The following is a 20568-nucleotide window of genomic DNA, read 5'->3' as shown; positions in this document are numbered from 1 at the left end:
CACTCATGAATTCATGAAATCCTAAGACGATGTGTTGAACGAAATTAGAGTCGCAAGACGTTACTTAACTGTATGACCCATTATATTATACATATATATTTTGTGAGCGCAAACAAAAAAAAACAATAGAAAATGCATGTCATGTGTCAAGCAATTTTTTAAGAAATAACAATGGATCAAGAACTAAGAGCACAATTGTTACATTTTTCTCATTTTTGTTAATGTTTAATTTGCATGCAGAGTAAAACAACATCGTGTTGTTTATTAAAGCACGGAAGCTTCTCTTATGTTTGAGAAAGTAGAGAAAATAGATTGTATTATTTATTTAGTAAGAATATGCTTTACTAATTTCTGAATATCTACAATTATGAATTTTGTTTCTGAATATTTAGAACATTTTAATAAATAACCCTCTTTAAATTAACCAGAAAAAGACGTTCCTGCTGTTACGTCCACGCCGGGAATCGAACCCCGGATGTATGACTTTACGCACTAATGTTCTGACCACTAAGCTACGAGAGGTTACAGTAGCAACAACGACGAAACATACCTATTATCTTCACATTAATATTTAATAATAATCACTATTGAGTTTCTTAAAGTGTTTAATTAAGTGGGAATAATATATCTTATATCGTTGTAATATAGTTGTAAAAAATAGAGTAAAAATTTTACATATTAATTTTATAAAATCCATAAGCGAAGTTAATTTATTACCTTTAAATTTATTGGTTTATCAAAGCTCCAAGCTTTTAAAATCTGCGTTCGTTCTTCAGGCAGTGTTTGCAAAGAATCCACTTGAAATAAAAGTTTACTTTAGTGTACAAATACATGAAACGTTACTGTTAAAAAAACTGCGATAATGAGACCATCAACTTCCGCTTCGTTTTGGTAACATCTACTACTGTTGTATGCTTGTGTACGTATTGAGAATGTACGTTACACACTGATGTCGATGTATGTATACGACGAAATCGCAGAGAAAGAAGATGCATCAGAGTACGTGAAAGTAAAATCCAGTAGGCCACGCTGATGGACTTTACCAATGTGTCTTCCCACCCTCAGCCATTTGCCTGATATAAAAAAAGCCGTAACACCTCAACCCGGTACAGTCACCACTTGTCATTACATCAAGCATCATGAACACATACACCGTGGTAAGGTTCTTCTACTTCTTCTCCTAATTGTAATTTCTTGTGCGATAAATTCGTCGTGGTGCCGAAAGTTTTTCCCGCGGCTTGAAATATTTGTGAAAAACATCTAGTGGATTGTACAAAATTTAGTGACGACGTGCCAATTATCGTTTTTGGTGGAAAAATAATTGTTTTTAACGTGTTAATATTTTTGGAAGTAAAATAACATAATTTAATAAAAAGCAAACGTGTCTTTCAATTAGTAATTTGCCTTTGTCTAGGGTACTGGGGCTGATATTCAGTGGTACCATTCACACATTCAGTTATTCAAACAGTTCAATTAAAACTTCTTTTTGTTCCATTTTGACGGCTAGTACCAATAAATGATCCCGATTCCAATTACAAGATACACTGAAAAGAGCAAGCTCTCGATGAGTTCTTGTTATCTCTTGATAGTTAGAACCAACTAATGGTCCCCCTTCTGGTCTTTGCTTTAAATCGGGTTACCAATTGGTTTTTCTGCTGAATGTTGACGTTCTTATTTATTTAAATGTTTTTTTATTGTTTTTAGTGTATGGCCTTCGCCATGGCCATGGCCGTAGTAGCCGAACCACCCTCTGGATATTCCTACAGCAGACCCAGCGGAGGTGGCGGCGGATACTCTGGCGGTGGTGGATACTCTGGCGGTGGCGGTTACTCAGGAGGCGGCGGATATTCCGGAGGTGGCGGTCTCCTGGGAGGCGGAGGCGGATACCAAGCGGTCTCGTCGGGTTACCAAACTTCCGAAGGTGCCCAAGTTGATTCTGCCCTTTTGGAACAGGTCCGCCAAATTCTATTGAAAGAAGAACAATCTTCATCTTCCTTGGGAGGTGGGGGCGGTTATAGCGCTCCTTCCTCGTCATACGGAGCTCCCTCGTCTTCATACGGAGCTCCATCCTCCTCTTACGGAGTTCCTGGTTATTCTGCTCGCGTTGTCGGTCTTGATCTCGAAGGCATCAAGCAGGCCATCCAAGTGGCTCAATACGAACAAACTTCATACGCCTCAGCGCCTAGCGGAAGCTACGGAGCTCCAAGGATACCATCAGGCTCGTACGGAGCCCCTTACTAAGCCTTGAGGCTTGATGAACTGAAAACAAGTGCTGCTGTCACAATCACACGGGTCCATGATGCAATACCATCGCTCACGTTTACCATCTACCATGTTATTTTCATGTTGTATAAAGCTATTAGGTTAAGTTTTTATAAAAAATACATTTGTCACCGTACCACGTCTTTTATTCTCAACTGAAAGGATTCTATTTTATCCTTCATGGATTCGTTAGGATAGAAATCAGTATACTGATTATATCTGTAAAAAAAAAATGAGCATGCAATGAAAATTTTCCCATTGTTACACGACTGAGAACTTCACGATTACCCACTATTATACGTACCAAAAGCCGTTACCACAAAGGTTAGCTAATGGTACTTAATTGAGCGTTATATTTAATTAGTTTCACTTATGTGTGTAGAAATTGTTCAGGACAGTTGAACTGAACGTCTTCATACGTAGATAGATGCGCGGCTCCACGAGTAAAGATAATTAGTAAATTAATTAGCGAAAAGGAAAACGGTGACCATTTGGCCAGTCAGCTAGGCTAGAGGGCGAGAAATCCATTTCGTTGCGCAACAAATCCATACCGAATTCCTCTCACCTGTCGGGCCGTGGTGCTTTTACTTTGCCCTCCGGCAAGGCTTTAAATTGGATGTAACGTACTGGTCATCATCATCGTGCATGTATAATACGAAAAAGAAGAGAAAGGACAAAAGTGGGTCAGAGAAGCCCGTTCGTATGATTTCCGTGCATGTGATAGAAGATGATGAGGGGACTTGCATCATCGGGTTCTGTTTTGTTGTAAAATGCAAAAATAAGAAAGTTGCCGCTTCCATGTATACACGAAACGGACAATTGTTGCCACTAGTGGTCACCTGTTCGATTTCACCTAAGGTTTATCGAGACTGTGGCCGAAACTTGATACATAATAAGGAATGTGATTTTTTTTTGTATCGATGGGAAATTTTCCACTCCGAAACGTTTGCCAAAGCTGCGAGATTTAATCGATTTCGTCAATCAATCCTTCTGAACAATTTACTAACCAACAAACAAGGATTGCATCTATATTTTAAAAGAAATCAGCTTTCACAAATAGGTATATCCGTTATACAATATTCAACTGACTTGTAATCCTTTTTTGATCATGCATTAAGTGATTGGAAAATTTGGTTTTAAGATTATTATGGGCCACACCTTTAATCAATTAATATTTTATGTATTTCATGTCTCATTTTAAAACAGTAAAAGTTCGGTGTAGAAAAGCATTAATGTAAATGTTATTAATCAATTTGTATTCTGAAACAGTTTCAATTACTATGAAACGTATTGGATTGAGAATATTGTGGTCGAAATATTGTACCCACATTGTCAAGGGAAACGAAAAGGACCTAAGGTATATTTCATCGAGAAAAGAAATACTGTTCCCGAGGGATAGAAAAATTAGTGGTCATTGATGACTTTTAGTTTGCATTTAGAACATCAACGCAAGCGAAGCCGCTGGTAAAATCATAAATCAGCAAATAGTTATATTTTTTATTACTCATAACCAACTCTATTTAAACTAATCCTATAATCAATAATTTATTTATTAACTACTAGCTTTCCCCCGCGGCTTCGCAAGAAGAAATTAATTTTGTTTGCAAAGTTTTAATTTTATGAAATGTTGCCATCTTAGATTTCAAACACATACGTACCAAGATTTCATCCTAAAGGGTTGATTTTTAAAAATTACCAAAACACGTGTTTGCGTAATTTCAACAATGAGTATTAAGAACAACTTTTGAGTAAATCCGTCGATAAATAAAATACACCCCATGGAAACGTTGCAACATCTTTTCATTTATATTAAAGAACATAAATACCAAGTTTCTAGTAAATTCAACCCCAAATAAAATATGTCCAAAACAAAAATTGCAACCCCCTTTTACTTCCCTCCTCTGGAGCTTGAATTTTTTAAAATGTTGAGATAGGTGTTTCACAAATTAAATCAAAGAGCATTAAGACCAAGTTTTAAGTAAATCTGACTACAAATAATATATATAATATGTTCCATTCAAACATTGCAACTCCTTTTCACTCTCCCCCCAAAGAGATTGAATTTTTTAACTAAATTTCGAGTAAATCTGATCAAAAACAAAAATAATCCACGCAATCTTTGCAAACCTCTTTCAGTTTTCTGCAGAGATTGAATTTTTTAAAATGTTGATATGTATATCAGTAATTTTATATGAAAGAGTATTAAAGCCAAGTCTCAAGTAAATCTGACTATAAATACAATATCTAGGATATAAACGATATACAACCCCTTTTCACCCCCTTTTAGAGGTCGAATTTTTTAAAATGCTGAAAGAGATGTTTGATTTTATGCCTAAATATCAAGTTTCATGTAAATCTGGCCAAAAGCAAAAGTCAAAATTTATAATATGAAATATAAAATATAAAAATACNTTATTGATAGAATAATTTTAGTTTATTAATTTTATAATTAATTAATTTCTGCATAACAATTAAAGTACTTCAATTTCACTTTACAGCGTTAAATTTTAGACTTTTTATTTGCTTTTATTTTAATTACAAACAGTATATATTTCTTGTCATAACGTTCGATGAAGCCTAAACAATTTATACATCGTACAGCATACTAAAAATTAATTAACAAGCTATTATTAACAATTGTATCTTTAACAGGTAGCTATTTATGACATATAACTTGTAAATATAATCATCAAACCATCTAAAAAACAATTAAATAAATTACAAGTTTCGTATATAATTTCTTCCTGTTGTTATTTTATTATTTTATTAATTCTTGACACTTTAAATAGTTAAGCTGTAGACAAACGACCGGAATTGTAGTAACATCCCATAAACGTATACTATTATTTCCTGCTATTTGTTAAATAAACAATAAAGCAAAAATGGGTAAAGTGATTTTTAGGATACTATGGTGGTAGGTAAATTTCAAATTGGAATTAAAGCATTATACGTTAATAACAAATAATAGTAAAAATAGTAACTCTTGGACTACTAAAAAATGGATCATAAAATTTAAAGAATTGCAAAATTTGTTAAAATTGTACAGAAAATTGTACTAAAGCTTAAATGGAAATTAAAAAGAATGTAATAAAATGAAATTAAATTAATTAAAATGTAAAACATGTAATTGCGAAAAACTGCACCAGTTTTAACTATTTAGTATACTGATTATATCTGTAAAAAAAAAATGAGNAAACACTGTAAACATAAAAAAGCGCTAAAAGCGTAGATTTTAGTTTATTTAGAAAATGTATTATACAACTAAAGTAATTTTAAAATGCGTAAAAAGGTATGATAAATTTTGTAGTCAAGATAGATTATGCGTTTAAAATAAAATAAAAAAATACAGCCATTATTAGAAGAAAATTATATAACGAATGACTCAAAATGGCGCTCGTAAATTTTGAACCTATTAAAGAACGATTATGTTATTTTAAAAGACGAAACCCATGTAAAAATCTATGCAGAATCTAATGGCAAAGGTAGATTTCAATTTTAAAATGGAACAAAGAAGGTAGGTCCTTGTTTGTTATAAAAGATGACTCAAAATGGCACTCGTAAATTTTGAACCTATTAAAGGACGATTATGTTACTTTTAAAAGGTGAAACTTATGTAAAAATGTATGCAGAATCTAATGGTGCAGGTAGATTTTAATTTTAAAACAGAATAAGAAAGATATGACCTTGTTTGTTTACCTAAACATGACTGAGACATATTGATGGAATTTTTAGGGACAATTCAATTAAAACATTATTTGTACCTTATATTACTTTTAAAATGGCTGCAGTAATCACGACAGGCTAAATAAATCCAGTGAATTTGGTTGCCAGCAATCAAGGCAAGAAAAATAAAATGATTGTATCAAAATATGATTGTAGGTTATGTTAGAGTTGCTTAGGTTTTGATGTTTATTTGAAACTTAAATTTTCCAAAAAATGGGCTTTACATTATGGAATTTATTTGAAGCAACAATATTAACACTAAATGCCGTTTGTGTTTTACACGAAGAAAGGTTTTTAGCTAAAAGTAAGAAAAATACATGGAGCCACATCATCAAATTAATATTTGAAGAAATAGCGTCTGATCGTTTTAAATTTTCAATTTGTTTTTCTTTTCCAGTTGGTTGGAGTGCAAAAAGTCCCTCTGTACAAGGATTTGGGGAGCAACCTAGTGTTAAAGCCCAAATTTTAAATTTGGTTCATGCTATTAGAACTGTAGCAAGGAGTAAGTCTTCTCTAACTTTTATAGTATTATTAAATGAAGATATTANTTCCTTAAATGTTCTGTACTATGCATTTTGATATTTAATTATATAATGAATAGTTTGTAATAAAATGTTGTATTATCTTTACCTACTTGTCCTTTATATCTAATAATGTACTTATTTAGATTTAGTAAGGAACAAAAGCATTTGTAAATAAACATAATATTTAAGAATTGTTGTCTCATTTTGAACAATAACATTCAATTAAAAGAAAAAAATAATAAATCAAAAAGATTGAAAAATCCCCTACTTGTTACGACACAGGTAACATTAGATCTGCATGATGTGCTGCCTATATTGTACCATGTACCACATTTATTTAAATTTAATGGATAAATATTTTTTGATAAAAGACATATTAAAAAGGCTTTAATCAGTACAGAAAGTAATTGTTCATACCCTATTTAAAAAGTAATTGTTTATACTCTATTTATAAAAGTGCACACGAAGTTTAGTATAAATAAATTAAGGACGTACTGATTGAATGTATTAGTTTCTATAATTATCATCCCTTTTATTATGGTACTCTACTTAATTGCAATTTATTGTATGAAAATATTATAAATAATATAGAAAAGGACAAGTGATAAAAACATTTTAAGTGTTACAAACTGCGTGCACAGTATGGAGTCCTTTATAAGGAAGCAAAAAAACATTTTATTTACAGTTACAAACATTTTTACTACGAAAATTTCTTTTGCAATAGATATAGCAGAGAGTAGCAGTTTTTAAACTTTAAAGACAATATTAAATAACATAGGAGTTTAATGTGGAAATTAAAAGAAAATTGTTCAAAGTTGCAATTTACAGGCAATGTAGCGCCATCTAGTTGGTATACGCTACTACTGAATACATACGTGAAATAAACCCAAACCATACTAATGTATCAAACGTTCTCATTAAAAGTTTTTTTGTATTATGTATCAGAACATTTTGCATTGCAACATAGAATTACATATTTTTTTGCGTTTGTTGGACCGATCTTAATTTATTCTTTATATAAAAAGAAATACCTCCTCATTTTTCAATTTTTAACTATCCGAAGTCAAAGTCGTATCAGAAACATTTATTTCGAGTATTTGAAAAGCTTCCTGATCAAGGAAAATTGAATTTCTGTATATAATGTGACGAATTGATTGTCTAGCATTTACCGATAAACATCAAATATGCACCATTAAATTAACATTAAAAAGTGCTTTCTGGTTCCGATGTTCTGCACACAAAAGAGTAATAATCCAATTTAAACCAGTTGTACAAATGCAATATAAAATATAAAATATCTAACCAAAATCACAAGTCATTGCAATATATCGATTTCTTTTAATTTTTAACAATTTTCAACATGCGAAGGTACCACACAAACCGTATAAATATATTGGAAAAAGTAAAGATAAACGTAGAAATTTGTGGAACCATTTACAGTGTTAAAGGGAGATGTGGAAATAATGTTTCCAACTATAGTTATGATCGTTCTTGTATCACAAAACTACCTGACAATTAATGGAGAAATGATTATTGAATACCCAAAGTCAGAGCAATATCGACAACATTTATTTCTAACTTTTGAAAAGTATCTTGAACCTAGTAAGGTGAATTTTTGTATGGATTGTGAGGAATTCATTCATTTAATACCTAGAAGTGTGGCTTTGGTAATGATAAGTCGAAAAGACAAAATAATTAACTGGCCTGCGTATAATAAAGTCGACTCTTACATTCTGGATTTAACGAGAGAGACAAAGGAAAGATTGGAATTCCTAGAACGCACTCCAGGGTGGAACCCCAGAGCTAAGTTTTTCATTGTGTACAGAAAAAAGGCTAGAAGTTACCTTTTAAAGGTACTTTTTTCCAAATATATAGTAAACGTTGCCATTTTTTCCAATACTGACAATACAACTCTCACAATTCGAACTTATGATCCTTTCAAGAATGGAGAACTTCGTCCAAAAATCCTTAAGACAACCATCATTGCAACAATTAAAGAAACAAACAGAGAAATCGACTTAGGATCAGACCTTTTTCCGAATAAATACCCCCAAAGGTGGAACGATATCACTGTCAATGTTTTACCAGTTAATGTAGCTCCTTACATGATGATTTTTTCTGGTCAACTGGTAGGATTAGATTTCCGAATCTTAATCTCAGTAGGTAGAAGGATGGGAATCAAATTTAATTTTTCGTCAAACGATATGTTACATTACTGGGGAGAAAAGGATAATGATGGTAAATACAGTTTCGCATTTGGAGCTTTACAAGCACAAAAATTTGATATTAGTGTTGGCGCATTTCACGTTGGTTATCCAGAATGTGTAGATTTTGATATGGCTTATCCTGTTATGGAAGATTATCTGGTAATGGCTGTCCCCACCGCTCCAGTCAAAGAGAGATGGAAATGCATTGTAGATGTTTTTAAGGTAATTTAGTGAATATGACACCGGAAATGTCTGAAATACGTCATTGTATCCAATTCCTAGGAAATGTATGTAATTCCTAAAATCGCCCGGAAATATGTGAAATAAATTATTAGACACATTTCCCAGGAAATATATACATTTCCTAAATTGCTATTGGAAATATATTACATTCAAGATACCAATGGGTAAGCGGGGTTAGAAAGCGACGGGTGGCCAGCAAACGAATAATAAATCGAACGATTTCTGGTATAGGCCCCTTTTGCTCCATTCGTATTTTTTTAAAAAAATCCACAACTCTTTTTCTGGGGTCGTGAATTCATATATATCAGGTGCATCTCGCCCTTTAGATTAAAATGTTTCTTAACTTCTCATTGACGCGGAATTTGGGGCTCGTTTGGTTAAAGGCCGACAACAATTTCAAAACTTTTTTCTTTTGTATTTCGTGAAATTTATCATTACGAGAAGAATCTAAAACAGCAATAATCACTTCTTATCTTTTTATATAATTCGATCACACAATGATCAGCGTAATAGGCCGAATGTCCTTTCTTATGATTTCTCAGAAATTTGATCAAAAGTCAAATATGGTCCATCATTAACGCTAAAGATGTTAGCCACAGCTGTAGACATATTTCGCCATATTTGTCTACCTAAATTGTCGTTCGGATACTGTCATAAAACATCAAAGTGATTTACTTTTTTCAATGGGTCTTTTACTTCGTTTACTTTCTGTAGCGATGTGACTTTCAGTTTGATCGGCGCAAAGTAGAAAAGAACAGTACTAGGCCAGAAAAGGATGGAGACAACTCTCGGCCAAACTCTTAACCGGTGAGGAGCGTACAATCCGTACAGTACTGCACGGAAAAATTCACTATTTTATCCACTACAACTGCATTGCTCAAATGTGCTGTTATTGGTACCATTTACTACTGAAAATATCAACGAGATGTTTATTTATGTTTGAAGACATATCAAAGGTTTAAATGCTTGTTTTCGACTCGCATTACTATTCATGATTGAACAAAACTTTTGGCAGGTACTGTATGAAAAAATATGTTTAATGAACAAGAGTCGAGAATATAATGAGGGGGCACATCGCTAGAGAAAGTAAATGAAGTATAATATTAACCGACAGAATCCTAAAACTGCTATTAGAAGTGTGAGCGGATAGGCCATTACGGAATACATACGTTATAGGTTTCTGTCTACACTTTTTCAAACTACTTTGACCAAAATTTGTAATTAACATTTGTTGAATAGCCTAAAAAAATACAACGTGTAATTATACAACACGCTACTGAAGTGAAACTTCTTCAAACACACAAACATACCGGGATAGATAGGGGTTAAGGAATTGGTTTAATGGTATTATTTGTACACTATGAATTTAAATTTTACACTGTACATGCCGGAGTTGCCTGTAACGAACGTTGTATTGAAGCGCGCTCACGAATCAAGCGATCCCCACTACGAACTCGACTACGTGGCCGCGTAGAGGGGGGACATCCGTTGCATGATTTTGTTACATAGCAACTCGCATGAAACGAACTTACCCTATCGTGCGTAAAGAACTTTCATTTCAAAAATTTCAGTCCTACCGGGTGCCTGGCACAGCTAACACTGGGTGGCCGGTTATTCGGAAAGCAGATTCGTATTAATTTATTTTTCTTCCAGGAACCGGTGTGGATTTCATTGCTGATCAGTGTCTTCTCAATGACAATTGTATTCTTTTTGGTATCAATAACCAAAACAAATTATGAACCTTCAACCTCCTTTTTGATTTGTTTGGGTTGTTTTTTAAAAGTGTGCCTTCCAAAAATGCCCAAGTCAAAATCTCAACGGTTCTTGTTAATGTTTTGGATCGTGTTTTGCTTCTTGATTCACGTTTATTTTGAAAGTCACCTGCAAGGTGCTTTTAATTACGTACACAGAGAAAAACAGATAGATTCATTTGACGAAATTAAACAGTTGGGAATGAAGGTTGCAATGAAAAAGAAATATTTACAATTGTTTGCTAACGAGGAAACTGAAATTGATCGTTTTATTGCTCGCAATCATTACGAAACAAGTTCTACATTACAGGCTCTAAATGAGTCCCTTAAATATAAAAAGACTGTCACAATTGCACTGGAAAGATTCATAAAATTTAATATTGCTCATAATTATGTGGATTCTAAAGATGGTTCTCCGACTGTTCACATTGTAACCGAAAAAATAATGTTCTATCCATTGACAGTATACTTCACAAAGGGCTCTCCATTATACGATCGTATACAAACGCTCTTTGAATACTACAGGGCCATAGGCTGTATAAATAGAGTATACTTGTATGGTGAACATCTCGATCAAATATTTTATCATAAATATGCCACGACGTGGAAAATTGAACCGCTAAACTTGGGTGCACTGAAGTACATATTTTGGATGCTACTTGGCGGATTGGCTTTTTCATCCGTTANCGAAAAAATAATGTTCTATCCATTGACAGTATACTTCACAAAGGGCTCTCCATTATACGATCGTATACAAACGCTCTTTGAATACTACAGGGCCATAGGCTGTATAAATAGTGTATACTTGTATGGTGAACATCTCGATCAAATATTTTATCATAAATATAGCACGACGTGGAAGATTGAACCGCTAAACTTGGGTGCACTGAAGTACATATTTTGGATGCTACTTGGCGGATTGGCTTTTTCATCCGTTATACTACTTTTTGAGATATTATGGCACAAATTCATCACCAACGGGTATAGAATTTAAAATATATTCTTCGTTTCTAATACTACTTCACTACAATCATCATGTTCGCCATAGGGTCGCTAATTCTAAGACTAGTTAGGCATGCAACTTCATTCTTTCTTATCCTGAGCTAATCTTCGCATTTCCCTGAAATCCCATCATCCCACAGCTTGAAGTAGTTGTAAAGAGTGATTTAGTCAAGGCCCGACAACAATTTCAAAACTTTTTTCTTTTGTATTNCATAGGCTGTATAAATAGTGTATACTTGTATGGTGAACATCTCGATCAAATATTTTATCATAAATATGCCACGACGTGGAAAATTGAACCGCTAAACTTGGGTGCACTGAAGTACATATTTTGGATGCTACTTGGCGGATTGGCTTTTTCATCCGTTACAAAAAAATACAACGTGTAATTATACAACACGCTACTGAAGTGAAACTTCTTCAAACACACAAACATACCGGGATAGATAGGGGTTAAGGAATTGGTTTAATGGTATTATTTGTACACTATGAATTTAAATTTTACACTGTACATGCCGGAGTTGCCTGTAACGAACGTTGTATTGAAGCGCGCTCACGAATCAAGCGATCCCCACTACGAACTCGACTACGTGGCCGCGTAGAGGGGGGACATCCGTTGCATGATTTTGTTACATAGCAACTCGCATGAAACGAACTTACCCTATCGTGCGTAAAGAACTTTCATTTCAAAAATTTCAGTCCTACCGGGTGCCTGGCACAGCTAACACTGGGTGGCCGGTTATTCGGAAAGCAGATTCGTATTAATTTATTTTTCTTCCAGGAACCGGTGTGGATTTCATTGCTGATCAGTGTCTTCTCAATGACAATTGTATTCTTTTTGGTATCAATAACCAAAACAAATTATGAACCTTCAACCTCCTTTTTGATTTGTTTGGGTTGTTTTTTAAAAGTGTGCCTTCCAAAAATGCCCAAGTCAAAATCTCAACGGTTCTTGTTAATGTTTTGGATCGTGTTTTGCTTCTTGATTCACGTTTATTTTGAAAGTCACCTGCAAGGTGCTTTTAATTACGTACACAGAGAAAAACAGATAGATTCATTTGACGAAATTAAACAGTTGGGAATGAAGGTTGCAATGAAAAAGAAATATTTACAATTGTTTGCTAACGAGGAAACTGAAATTGATCGTTTTATTGCTCGCAATCATTACGAAACAAATTCTATATCACAGGCTCTAAACGAGTCACTTAAATATAAAAAAACTGTCACAATTGCGCTGGAAAGATTCATAAAATTTAATATTGCTCATAATTATGTGGATTCTAAAGATGGTTCTCCGACTGTTCACATTGTAACCGAAAAAATAATGTTCTATCCATTGACAGTATACTTCACAAAGGGCTCTCCATTATACGATCGTATACAAACGCTCTTTGAATACTACAGGGCCATAGGCTGTATAAATAGTGTATACTTGTATGGTGAACATCTCGATCAAATATTTTATCATAAATATGCCACGACGTGGAAAATTGAACCGCTAAACTTGGGTGCACTGAAGTACATATTTTGGATGCTACTTGGCGGATTGGCTTTTTCATCCGTTATACTACTTTTTGAGATATTATGGCACAAATTCATCACCAACGGGTATAGAATTTAAAATATATTCTTCGTTTCTAATACTACTTCACTACAATCATCATGTTCGCCATAGGGTCGCTAATTCTAAGACTAGTTAGGCATGCAACTTCATTCTTTCTTATCCTGAGCTAATCTTCGCATTTCCCTAAAGCTGGAACAATCCACATCTTTCACTATTTGCGAACAGTAATCTAATCTAGGTCTTTCTCTACCCCTCCTAACTCCCGTTTCTGCTTCTAATATATATCGGACCAGACCTTCATACCCGAGAAGGTGTCCTACCAACCTATCTCGCCTATTTTTTATTGACTTCCATAGAGTCCTCTGTTCTCCTATTCTTTCTAATTACCTCTTCATTTCTAATCTTCTCTATCCACGGTATCCTCAGTATTCGCCTATAACACCACATTTCAAACGCTTCTAACCTTTTGTTTCATACAGTCTTAACAATATAAATCTGCATATCTAAGGATATAAATCTTTTGTCACTGTATATAAAGCAGCCGTGTCTTTATCGCGTCTACAATATTATGTAGATTAACATATGAATAATTTAATTGGAAAAGTTCTAAATTACATGGATCTACATATAAATCTAAATAGGTAGATGTTCATTTTGAGAAAGAAGTTGTAAAAATTCCTTTAATGTATTCTGTGGTGTGATTTCGATATAATATCCAGATATTTATAATTTTACGATTTTGTGCCTAAACAGTTTAGAAGTGTGCTATGTAATATATTTATTTTTAAATACTTACTGTATTTCGAAGCATGAAAAAACAAAAAAAATATGACAACCCTTGCTGCCTTTTTAAATATACGTCTTTAAAAAATAAAATTCAGACATTAAACAATATCAAGGGGTAGTTATAACTTTGTCGCTAACAGCTTTGAACTTTGTGATAAAACCGTTCAAAGTCGCAATTTGCAAGCAATGAGTTTATGCAAATGAATATCCCCCATATCAGTTATTATAACTTTTTCGAGTTTATTGCATGCAAAGGGATAATGCAAACTGAACAAACCCATTAAAAAAATACAGCCGTACCCAGCAACCTATAAAAATGTTCAAACGATTGTAGAATCCCCCTTAGAAAAAAAAAATGTTCAAATTAATCGTTGCTGTTATTTTTGTATCACAAAACTGTCTAAAAATTAATGGAGCAACATTTTTTAACCATCCTACGCCAGAGCCGTATCAAAAACATTTATTTAGGGTGTTTGAGAAGTATCTTGAACCAGATCAAGTGAATTTTTGCGTAGACTGCGACAAATTGATTCATTTAATACCACGAACCGTATCTTTGGTAACAATTAGTCAAAATGATAAAACAATTAACTGGCCTGCATATCATAAAGTTGACACCTATATTTTGAATTTAACAAGAGAGACAAAGGAACGATTGGAATTTATGGAGAAAACTCCCGGCTGGAACCCCAGAGCTAAGTTTTTTATTATATACAGCAAGAACACAATTAATTACCTTTTAAAAATACTGTTCTCACATTATATAGTAAACGTTGTCATTTTTTCGAGCCCTGACAGTATAAGTCTCACAATTCGAACTTACGATCCATTCAGAAATGGAGAACTTCGCCCAAGAGTCCTTAAGGCAATAACCATTGGAACAATTAACGAAACAAACAGAGAAATCGATTTAAAAAAAGATCTTTTTCCAAATAAATATCCGCAACGTTGGAATGATATCACCATAAACGTTTTGCCAGTTTATTCACCCCCTTACATAATGATAATCTCCGACATTGGATTGGTCGGATTAGATGTCCTAAACTTACATGCAGTTGGTACAAGGATGGGAATCAAATTTAATTTTTCATCCGACCATATATTAAGTTATTGGGGGGAAAGGGGAAACGATGGTAAATACAGTTTCGCGTTCGGGGCTTTACAAGAACACAAGTTTGGCATTAGTGTTGGCGCCTTTCACGTTGGCTTTCCAGAATATGCCGATTTTGATATGGCCTATCCCGTAATGGAAGATTATTTGGTTATGGTGGTTCGCACTGCTCCAATAAAAAATAGATGGAATTGTCTCATAGACATTTTTGAGGTCAGTACTAAATTCGTTTTGTTTTTCAACGAAATAATGCAACTTAAAGGATTATATTCTTTTTATTAACTTTTACTAGTAACTAATATCGCTTTAGTTAGTAAGTTAATATCTATATTCTCATACTTCGACAATATTATGGATTTTCATCTTCAAATTAAGATTGAAACAATTTGAAATTTTGAAGCACTTTGAATTTTGTGAAGATTAAATTCAATGCATTAGTGAAGTAATTGTTTTGAATTAAATATATCCACTACAGATAACCTCAAATTAATGAGAAAAAAAATTGTTGTTGCTGTCACTCACTCGTCGGGAATCGAACCCGGACCCGAGTTTTACGCACCTTTATTTTACCACCCATTTCCTCATTAATTTGAGGTTCCCTGTATTGGGAAAGTTTATTTCAAAAAAATCACTAACGTATTCAAGTTTTGTTTTTAAAATTAAAAGTAGACAGGAGGAAAACGGTAGGCACTGTTTTGTCCTTTCAGGAGCTCAAAACATATGTTTTTATTACTATGAATCACGAATAAATAAGAGTTCTTGGGTTTCAAATCGCTTAAGAATAACCGATTTTCATTAACTTTATGCCGTCTGCCATTATGATAGAACTAAAGTGAAAAAAATAAATACATATACATACAATACAATATATATTACAAACACCACATATATTTTATTTAGTTTCATTCTAGACGCTTTAAATTTAGTGAAACATCACTTATTGAAACTGATAAGGCACACTACATCTCATCTAAAACCACTAACGTCTTCGGGTTTCACAACAAGCTCCAAAAGGAGCAGTTAAAGGAAAATCATGCTTCCTCGATCTAAAATCTAGTTTTTCTACCCTTGGAGCATTATAATGGGATTTAATTTATTTTTGTTCCAGAAACCGGTGTGGATATCGTTGTTGATCAGTGTTGTCTTGATGGCTGTTGTTTTTTACATTAGATCAATAAACAAAAGAGAATATGAACTATCGGTTTCGTTTCTGATTTGTTTGGCTTGCCTGTTGAAACTTACCATATCAAAAATGCCAAAATCAAATTCGCAACGGTTGTTACTGGTATTCTGGTTGGTGTACTCCTTTATTATGGACGCATATTTTGAGAGTCATTTACAAGGAGCACTCAACGTTGCGCATAGAGAAAAACAAATAAATTCCTTTAAAGAAATCGAAGAGATAGGGATGAGGGTTGCGATCAACAGGAGAGACTTAAAATTATTCAGTAATGATGTAACTCAAATCGATCGTTTTGTATCACGCAATCATTACGAAAGCAATTCTCCGATAGAAGTTCTAAATAAATCGATAATTAGTGATTGTAATAACGGCGTGATTGTTCTGGAAAGGTTCATTAAATACAGTACCGCTCGTTTTTACCTGGATTCTGAAGATGGTTCTCCAACTGTTCATATTCTAACAAAAAAATTGATGTTCTGTCCATTGACGGTATACTTTACAAAGGGATTTCCGCCATTCGACGGTATACAAAGGCTTCTACATGATTTCAAAGCCATGGGGTATATAGAAAAGTTGTACCGTTACGATAGGCACATGGTCCAATTATTGTCTTATAGGAAAGGAATCAAATGGAAAGTTGAAGCGCTAAATTTGGCTGATTTAAAATACATATACTGGCTGCTACTCGGAGGATTTGCCTTTTCAAGTTCAATTCTACTTCTTGAGATGTTGTGGCACAAATTTGGGAAATTAAAAAGATTAAATTTAGTCTAAATTTGTCCTTTGACATGGGGTTACTGCAGAAATAAATTGAATTCTTGTAAGCATGATAGGAATTGGCTTTTAAATAATGATAATCGGTCAAAGCCAATTAGCGAAATCAGTATTGGTCCGCCCCCCTTACACAAAAACTAGCTAACAGTCTATTTCAATTTGTTACAATTGTGACCTTGTAGAAATCTGCGCGAAGATAGAAAGAATACACAATAGGCGTGAGCAAGACAGAAATAGCTGGAACAAGCTTGAACGAGCAGAGCTCTCGATGGGCGGTCTTAGGAGATCGGCTAGAACTGTACAGTACTAGACGAAAATGTTTAGCAATTTCTTAAAACAAAAATGTATATAAATTAACAATAGAAAACAAAGCCAAAGTTTTATAGGTGTGTAGAACGTTAAGTTAATTCACTTGTTATTATTTTTGGCTAAATATGCTTTTAAATAAAGCATATTATTAAATTTTAACGAGGCAGTATAAAGAATTTTGCAAATGGTACTGTACACTTTCGTCTAGTTCTTGCTCGATGATCGGTGGAAAAATGAGCTCCGCAGACAAACATGATTGAATTTGGAATTATGGTACGGCGCATCCTAATAAAGGGAAGGGACATATCTCTAACTTCTTGAAACGAACAGTATTGAAATATATTAATTTCTGCAATTTCATGTGGCCCATATCGAAGCACAAATTTGTATTAGGGTGATTTCTCTTCTTTCACTTTTCATTTGTGTTATTTACCAATTTTAATGCATTTATATATCTATTTGTTCACTGATTACCTACACATAAATGCTTAATGACTTATATATTATAAGGTGTCAACGAAATAAATTAGTCTATAATAAATAACTGTTATTCCATCACAAACTCGGGTCGCGTGCAAAATAATTGACATTAAATACACAAAACCATTAATACAACATTACATTACAGTTTGACAAGTCTGATGGAGGGTATAAAAGAAGACCGTAACATAAAGAGGACCTATTTTGTGTAGGGTTGGGCTAGAAATACGTTAAATATGTTTCGATTAGCGATTCTATTGCATTTTGTATTGTTGTTTGCCGAGAACGATGCTAAAATGGCCTTAAAATCTGGCGAATTCGATGTCTATAGTAAATACATGAAAATTATATACGAAAAGCACCTTAATCCGCAAGATATAACCTTCTGTATGGATTGTCATCACAGATTAACGGATTACATTCCCAAAGAAATACCTTTGATTATGATAAACAGTAAAAGTAAACAGCTGCAATGGTACCAAAACATAAAAATTGACTCTTACATTTTGGATATTTCAACAGAAACAGAGAATGTGCTAGATTTATTGGAAGAAATGCCTGGTTGGAACCCCAGGGCTAAATTTTTCATCATGTTCGAAGGTGGAAGTGTTAGCCACCTTTTAAAGCAATTGTTCGCCAAATATATAACCAATGTTGTCATTTTAACTCCAGTTAATATCTCAACGCTTAAAGTATTAACATATTTTCCTTACAAGAACGGACAACTGCGTCCAAAATCGATCAAATCGACCACAATTGCAATATTCGGCGACGAATATTTGAACGACACGGTTGATTTATTTCCAGATAAAATACCTCGGAAATGGAAAAACGCCACCATTAACGTGATGCCAGTCTATGCACCTCCTTACATGATGTGTCCAACGTGTCCCTCAATGAGGGGGTTAGAGTTTCTCTTGTTAGATAACGTTGGACGATGTCTTGGAATAAAGTTCAAATATCCAAACAACGTATCTAACGCGTGGGGCCGCAAGACGATCAACGGCTCGTACACTTTGGGTATGGGTGCGGTGCAAGAGCGAAAATTCGACCTGGCTGTGGGTGGCTATCACGCGAATTCGCCAGACAATGTCGATTTCGATATGATCTATCCACATATGGAAGACAACGTTGTTGTGGTCGTGCATTCTGCAAATGTCGAAGCTCGTTGGAAAAGTACAATAGATATATTTCAGGTACGTTTACGTTTATTGTCAGTTTAAAAAAGACAGGAGTGTAATTGGGAATCGATATTCTATACCAGGGATGGTGAACTAATGGCACGCGACACAACATTTTGGGCACGTCACTAATATTTTCTAAATTTGAAAAAATATAACAACAATTTAGAAATACATGAGAAACCAGGCGCAGACGAAGTTACTGAAGAATTTGTTTCTGTGATTGATTCTTTAATCGAGGAATTTTCTGCGAAATTTTCTCAGTTCAGAGAATTATCGGAAATATTCAAGTTTATTATGTACCTTGATGTGACGTCATTTGATAAACTGAATTTGTCCCAATTCGATTAGTCAGAAATTGAATTTGAAATGCAGCTGATTGATTTCCAGTTTAGTTCAATACGGATTCAAAAATTTGTTGAAACAGGGAGAGTTAGAAATAATTGAAACGGATAATGCCTAGTTCCCTCCCATATACCTGTTTTTAATTAGGGTTAAAATTTTCGGTATGTCGAATTCCCTCCTAATTATACATCAATTGCCTCCCAACGGCGGCGGATGACCTTGAGTGCTAATTACCACTAGAAAGTCATAAAGAGTTGTTTAAATAATACAGCCTCACATCACATATTAATCTTAATATTATTCATATATTATAGACACCACAATAACAATAATAATTTTATCGGACTACCCTTCTATTGGTCAAATACAAGACAAACTAAAACTAATAAAGTTTTTCTGGATGATTGCATCAAAAAGCTAGACGCACACGAATTTCCAAACATTGAATTTGTTAAGGTAGTGGGAAACCATTTTAAAATTAAATAAATAAACATTTCATAACTGATATGTGTTTTCTTTCTGAAATTATTTTATCTTTAATTTACTGAAGTACTGAAGTGCACTATGAATATATATTTATTTTCGATAAATAAAATCGGTAAGTAGTCGTTAACTTAATTGTCAGAGTTGATATGAACGGGAGGGAACTCGGCTAGTATCCGGGAGGGAATTCGACATCTATATTTTAACCAAAACTAGCTGCGGGAGGAAATCCGACATCATCGATTGAAACAGAAATATTGATAAGTAATACAAGTGAAAATGCTAATAACAAAATTTTGGACACACGGAATGCGTTACCAAACACTTTTAATTGTTTGAAGAAGCTGGATTATGCTATTTTAACGTTTTCATCAACCTATGCCTTCGAGTCATTATTTTCAGCGATGAATAACATTAAAAACTCGGTTAGAAACCGTTTGACAGATGACTCCAGTTCAGCATGCATTCTGCTATACGAGGGTGGATTGATAAGTTTCCGGCCTGACCAAGAAAAACAAGGTTTTTAAAAATTTTTTTTTTTTATTTCTCAACATAATCTCCTCCAAGGCTGATACATTTCTCATAGCGGTGTTCCAGTCTATTAATGCCATCTCTATAGACTGATTCGTCAAGCTCCTCA

The 20568-nt window shown here is 33.8% G+C and overlaps 5 protein-coding genes across 7 annotated transcripts in view; 4 read left to right on the top strand and 1 right to left on the bottom strand.

The window, feature by feature from the left end:
* LOC108735668 (glycine-rich protein DOT1-like) overlaps positions 1-20568 on the bottom strand; it is a 93823-nt gene that overhangs the window by 22095 nt on the left and 51160 nt on the right. The gene's annotated exons all lie outside the window — the stretch shown is intronic.
* LOC108735669 (glycine-rich RNA-binding protein 3, mitochondrial) lies at positions 1065-2398 on the top strand. The gene is made up of 2 exons (XM_018467737.1): positions 1065-1157; positions 1705-2398. The coding sequence occupies exons 1-2, from the start codon at positions 1140-1142 to the stop codon at positions 2239-2241; spliced, it is 555 nt and encodes a 184-aa protein (XP_018323239.1). The 5' UTR covers positions 1065-1139; the 3' UTR covers positions 2242-2398.
* LOC108735621 (immediate early response 3-interacting protein 1) lies at positions 6113-6564 on the top strand. Its single transcript, XM_025974990.1, has 2 exons — positions 6113-6289; positions 6383-6564. Exons 1-2 carry the CDS (start codon positions 6199-6201, stop codon positions 6562-6564), a joined length of 273 nt encoding a protein of 90 aa, XP_025830775.1. The 5' UTR covers positions 6113-6198.
* On the top strand, positions 7923-9117 carry LOC108735666. The gene has a single exon (XM_018467730.1). It carries the CDS (start codon positions 7973-7975, stop codon positions 8945-8947), a length of 975 nt encoding a protein of 324 aa, XP_018323232.1. The 5' UTR covers positions 7923-7972; the 3' UTR covers positions 8948-9117.
* LOC108735619 lies at positions 13264-19451 on the top strand. Its single transcript, XM_025974985.1, has 3 exons — positions 13264-13320; positions 18068-19115; positions 19365-19451. The coding sequence occupies exons 2-3, from the start codon at positions 18156-18158 to the stop codon at positions 19449-19451; spliced, it is 1047 nt and encodes a 348-aa protein (XP_025830770.1). The 5' UTR covers positions 13264-13320; positions 18068-18155.

The sequence above is a fragment of the Agrilus planipennis genome, unplaced genomic scaffold (assembly GCF_000699045.2).
Source record: "Agrilus planipennis isolate EAB-ADULT unplaced genomic scaffold, Apla_2.0 scaffold86, whole genome shotgun sequence".
Lineage (NCBI taxonomy): Eukaryota > Metazoa > Arthropoda > Insecta > Coleoptera > Buprestidae > Agrilus > Agrilus planipennis.
This window is presented reverse-complemented; position numbering and strand designations above follow the sequence as displayed.

Excerpts from the sequence above, each read along its gene's own strand:
- LOC108735666 (XM_018467730.1), top strand. The coding sequence starts at position 7,973 with ATGTTTCCAACTATAGTTATGATCGTTCTTGTATCACAAAACTACCTG.
- LOC108735619 (XM_025974985.1), top strand. The coding sequence starts at position 18,156 with ATGTTTCGATTAGCGATTCTATTGCATTTTGTATTGTTGTTTGCCGAG. Across the intron at positions 19,116-19,364 it reads GTACAATAGATATATTTCAG|TTCAGAGAATTATCGGAAAT; the intron begins GTACGTTTACGT and ends AAATTTTCTCAG.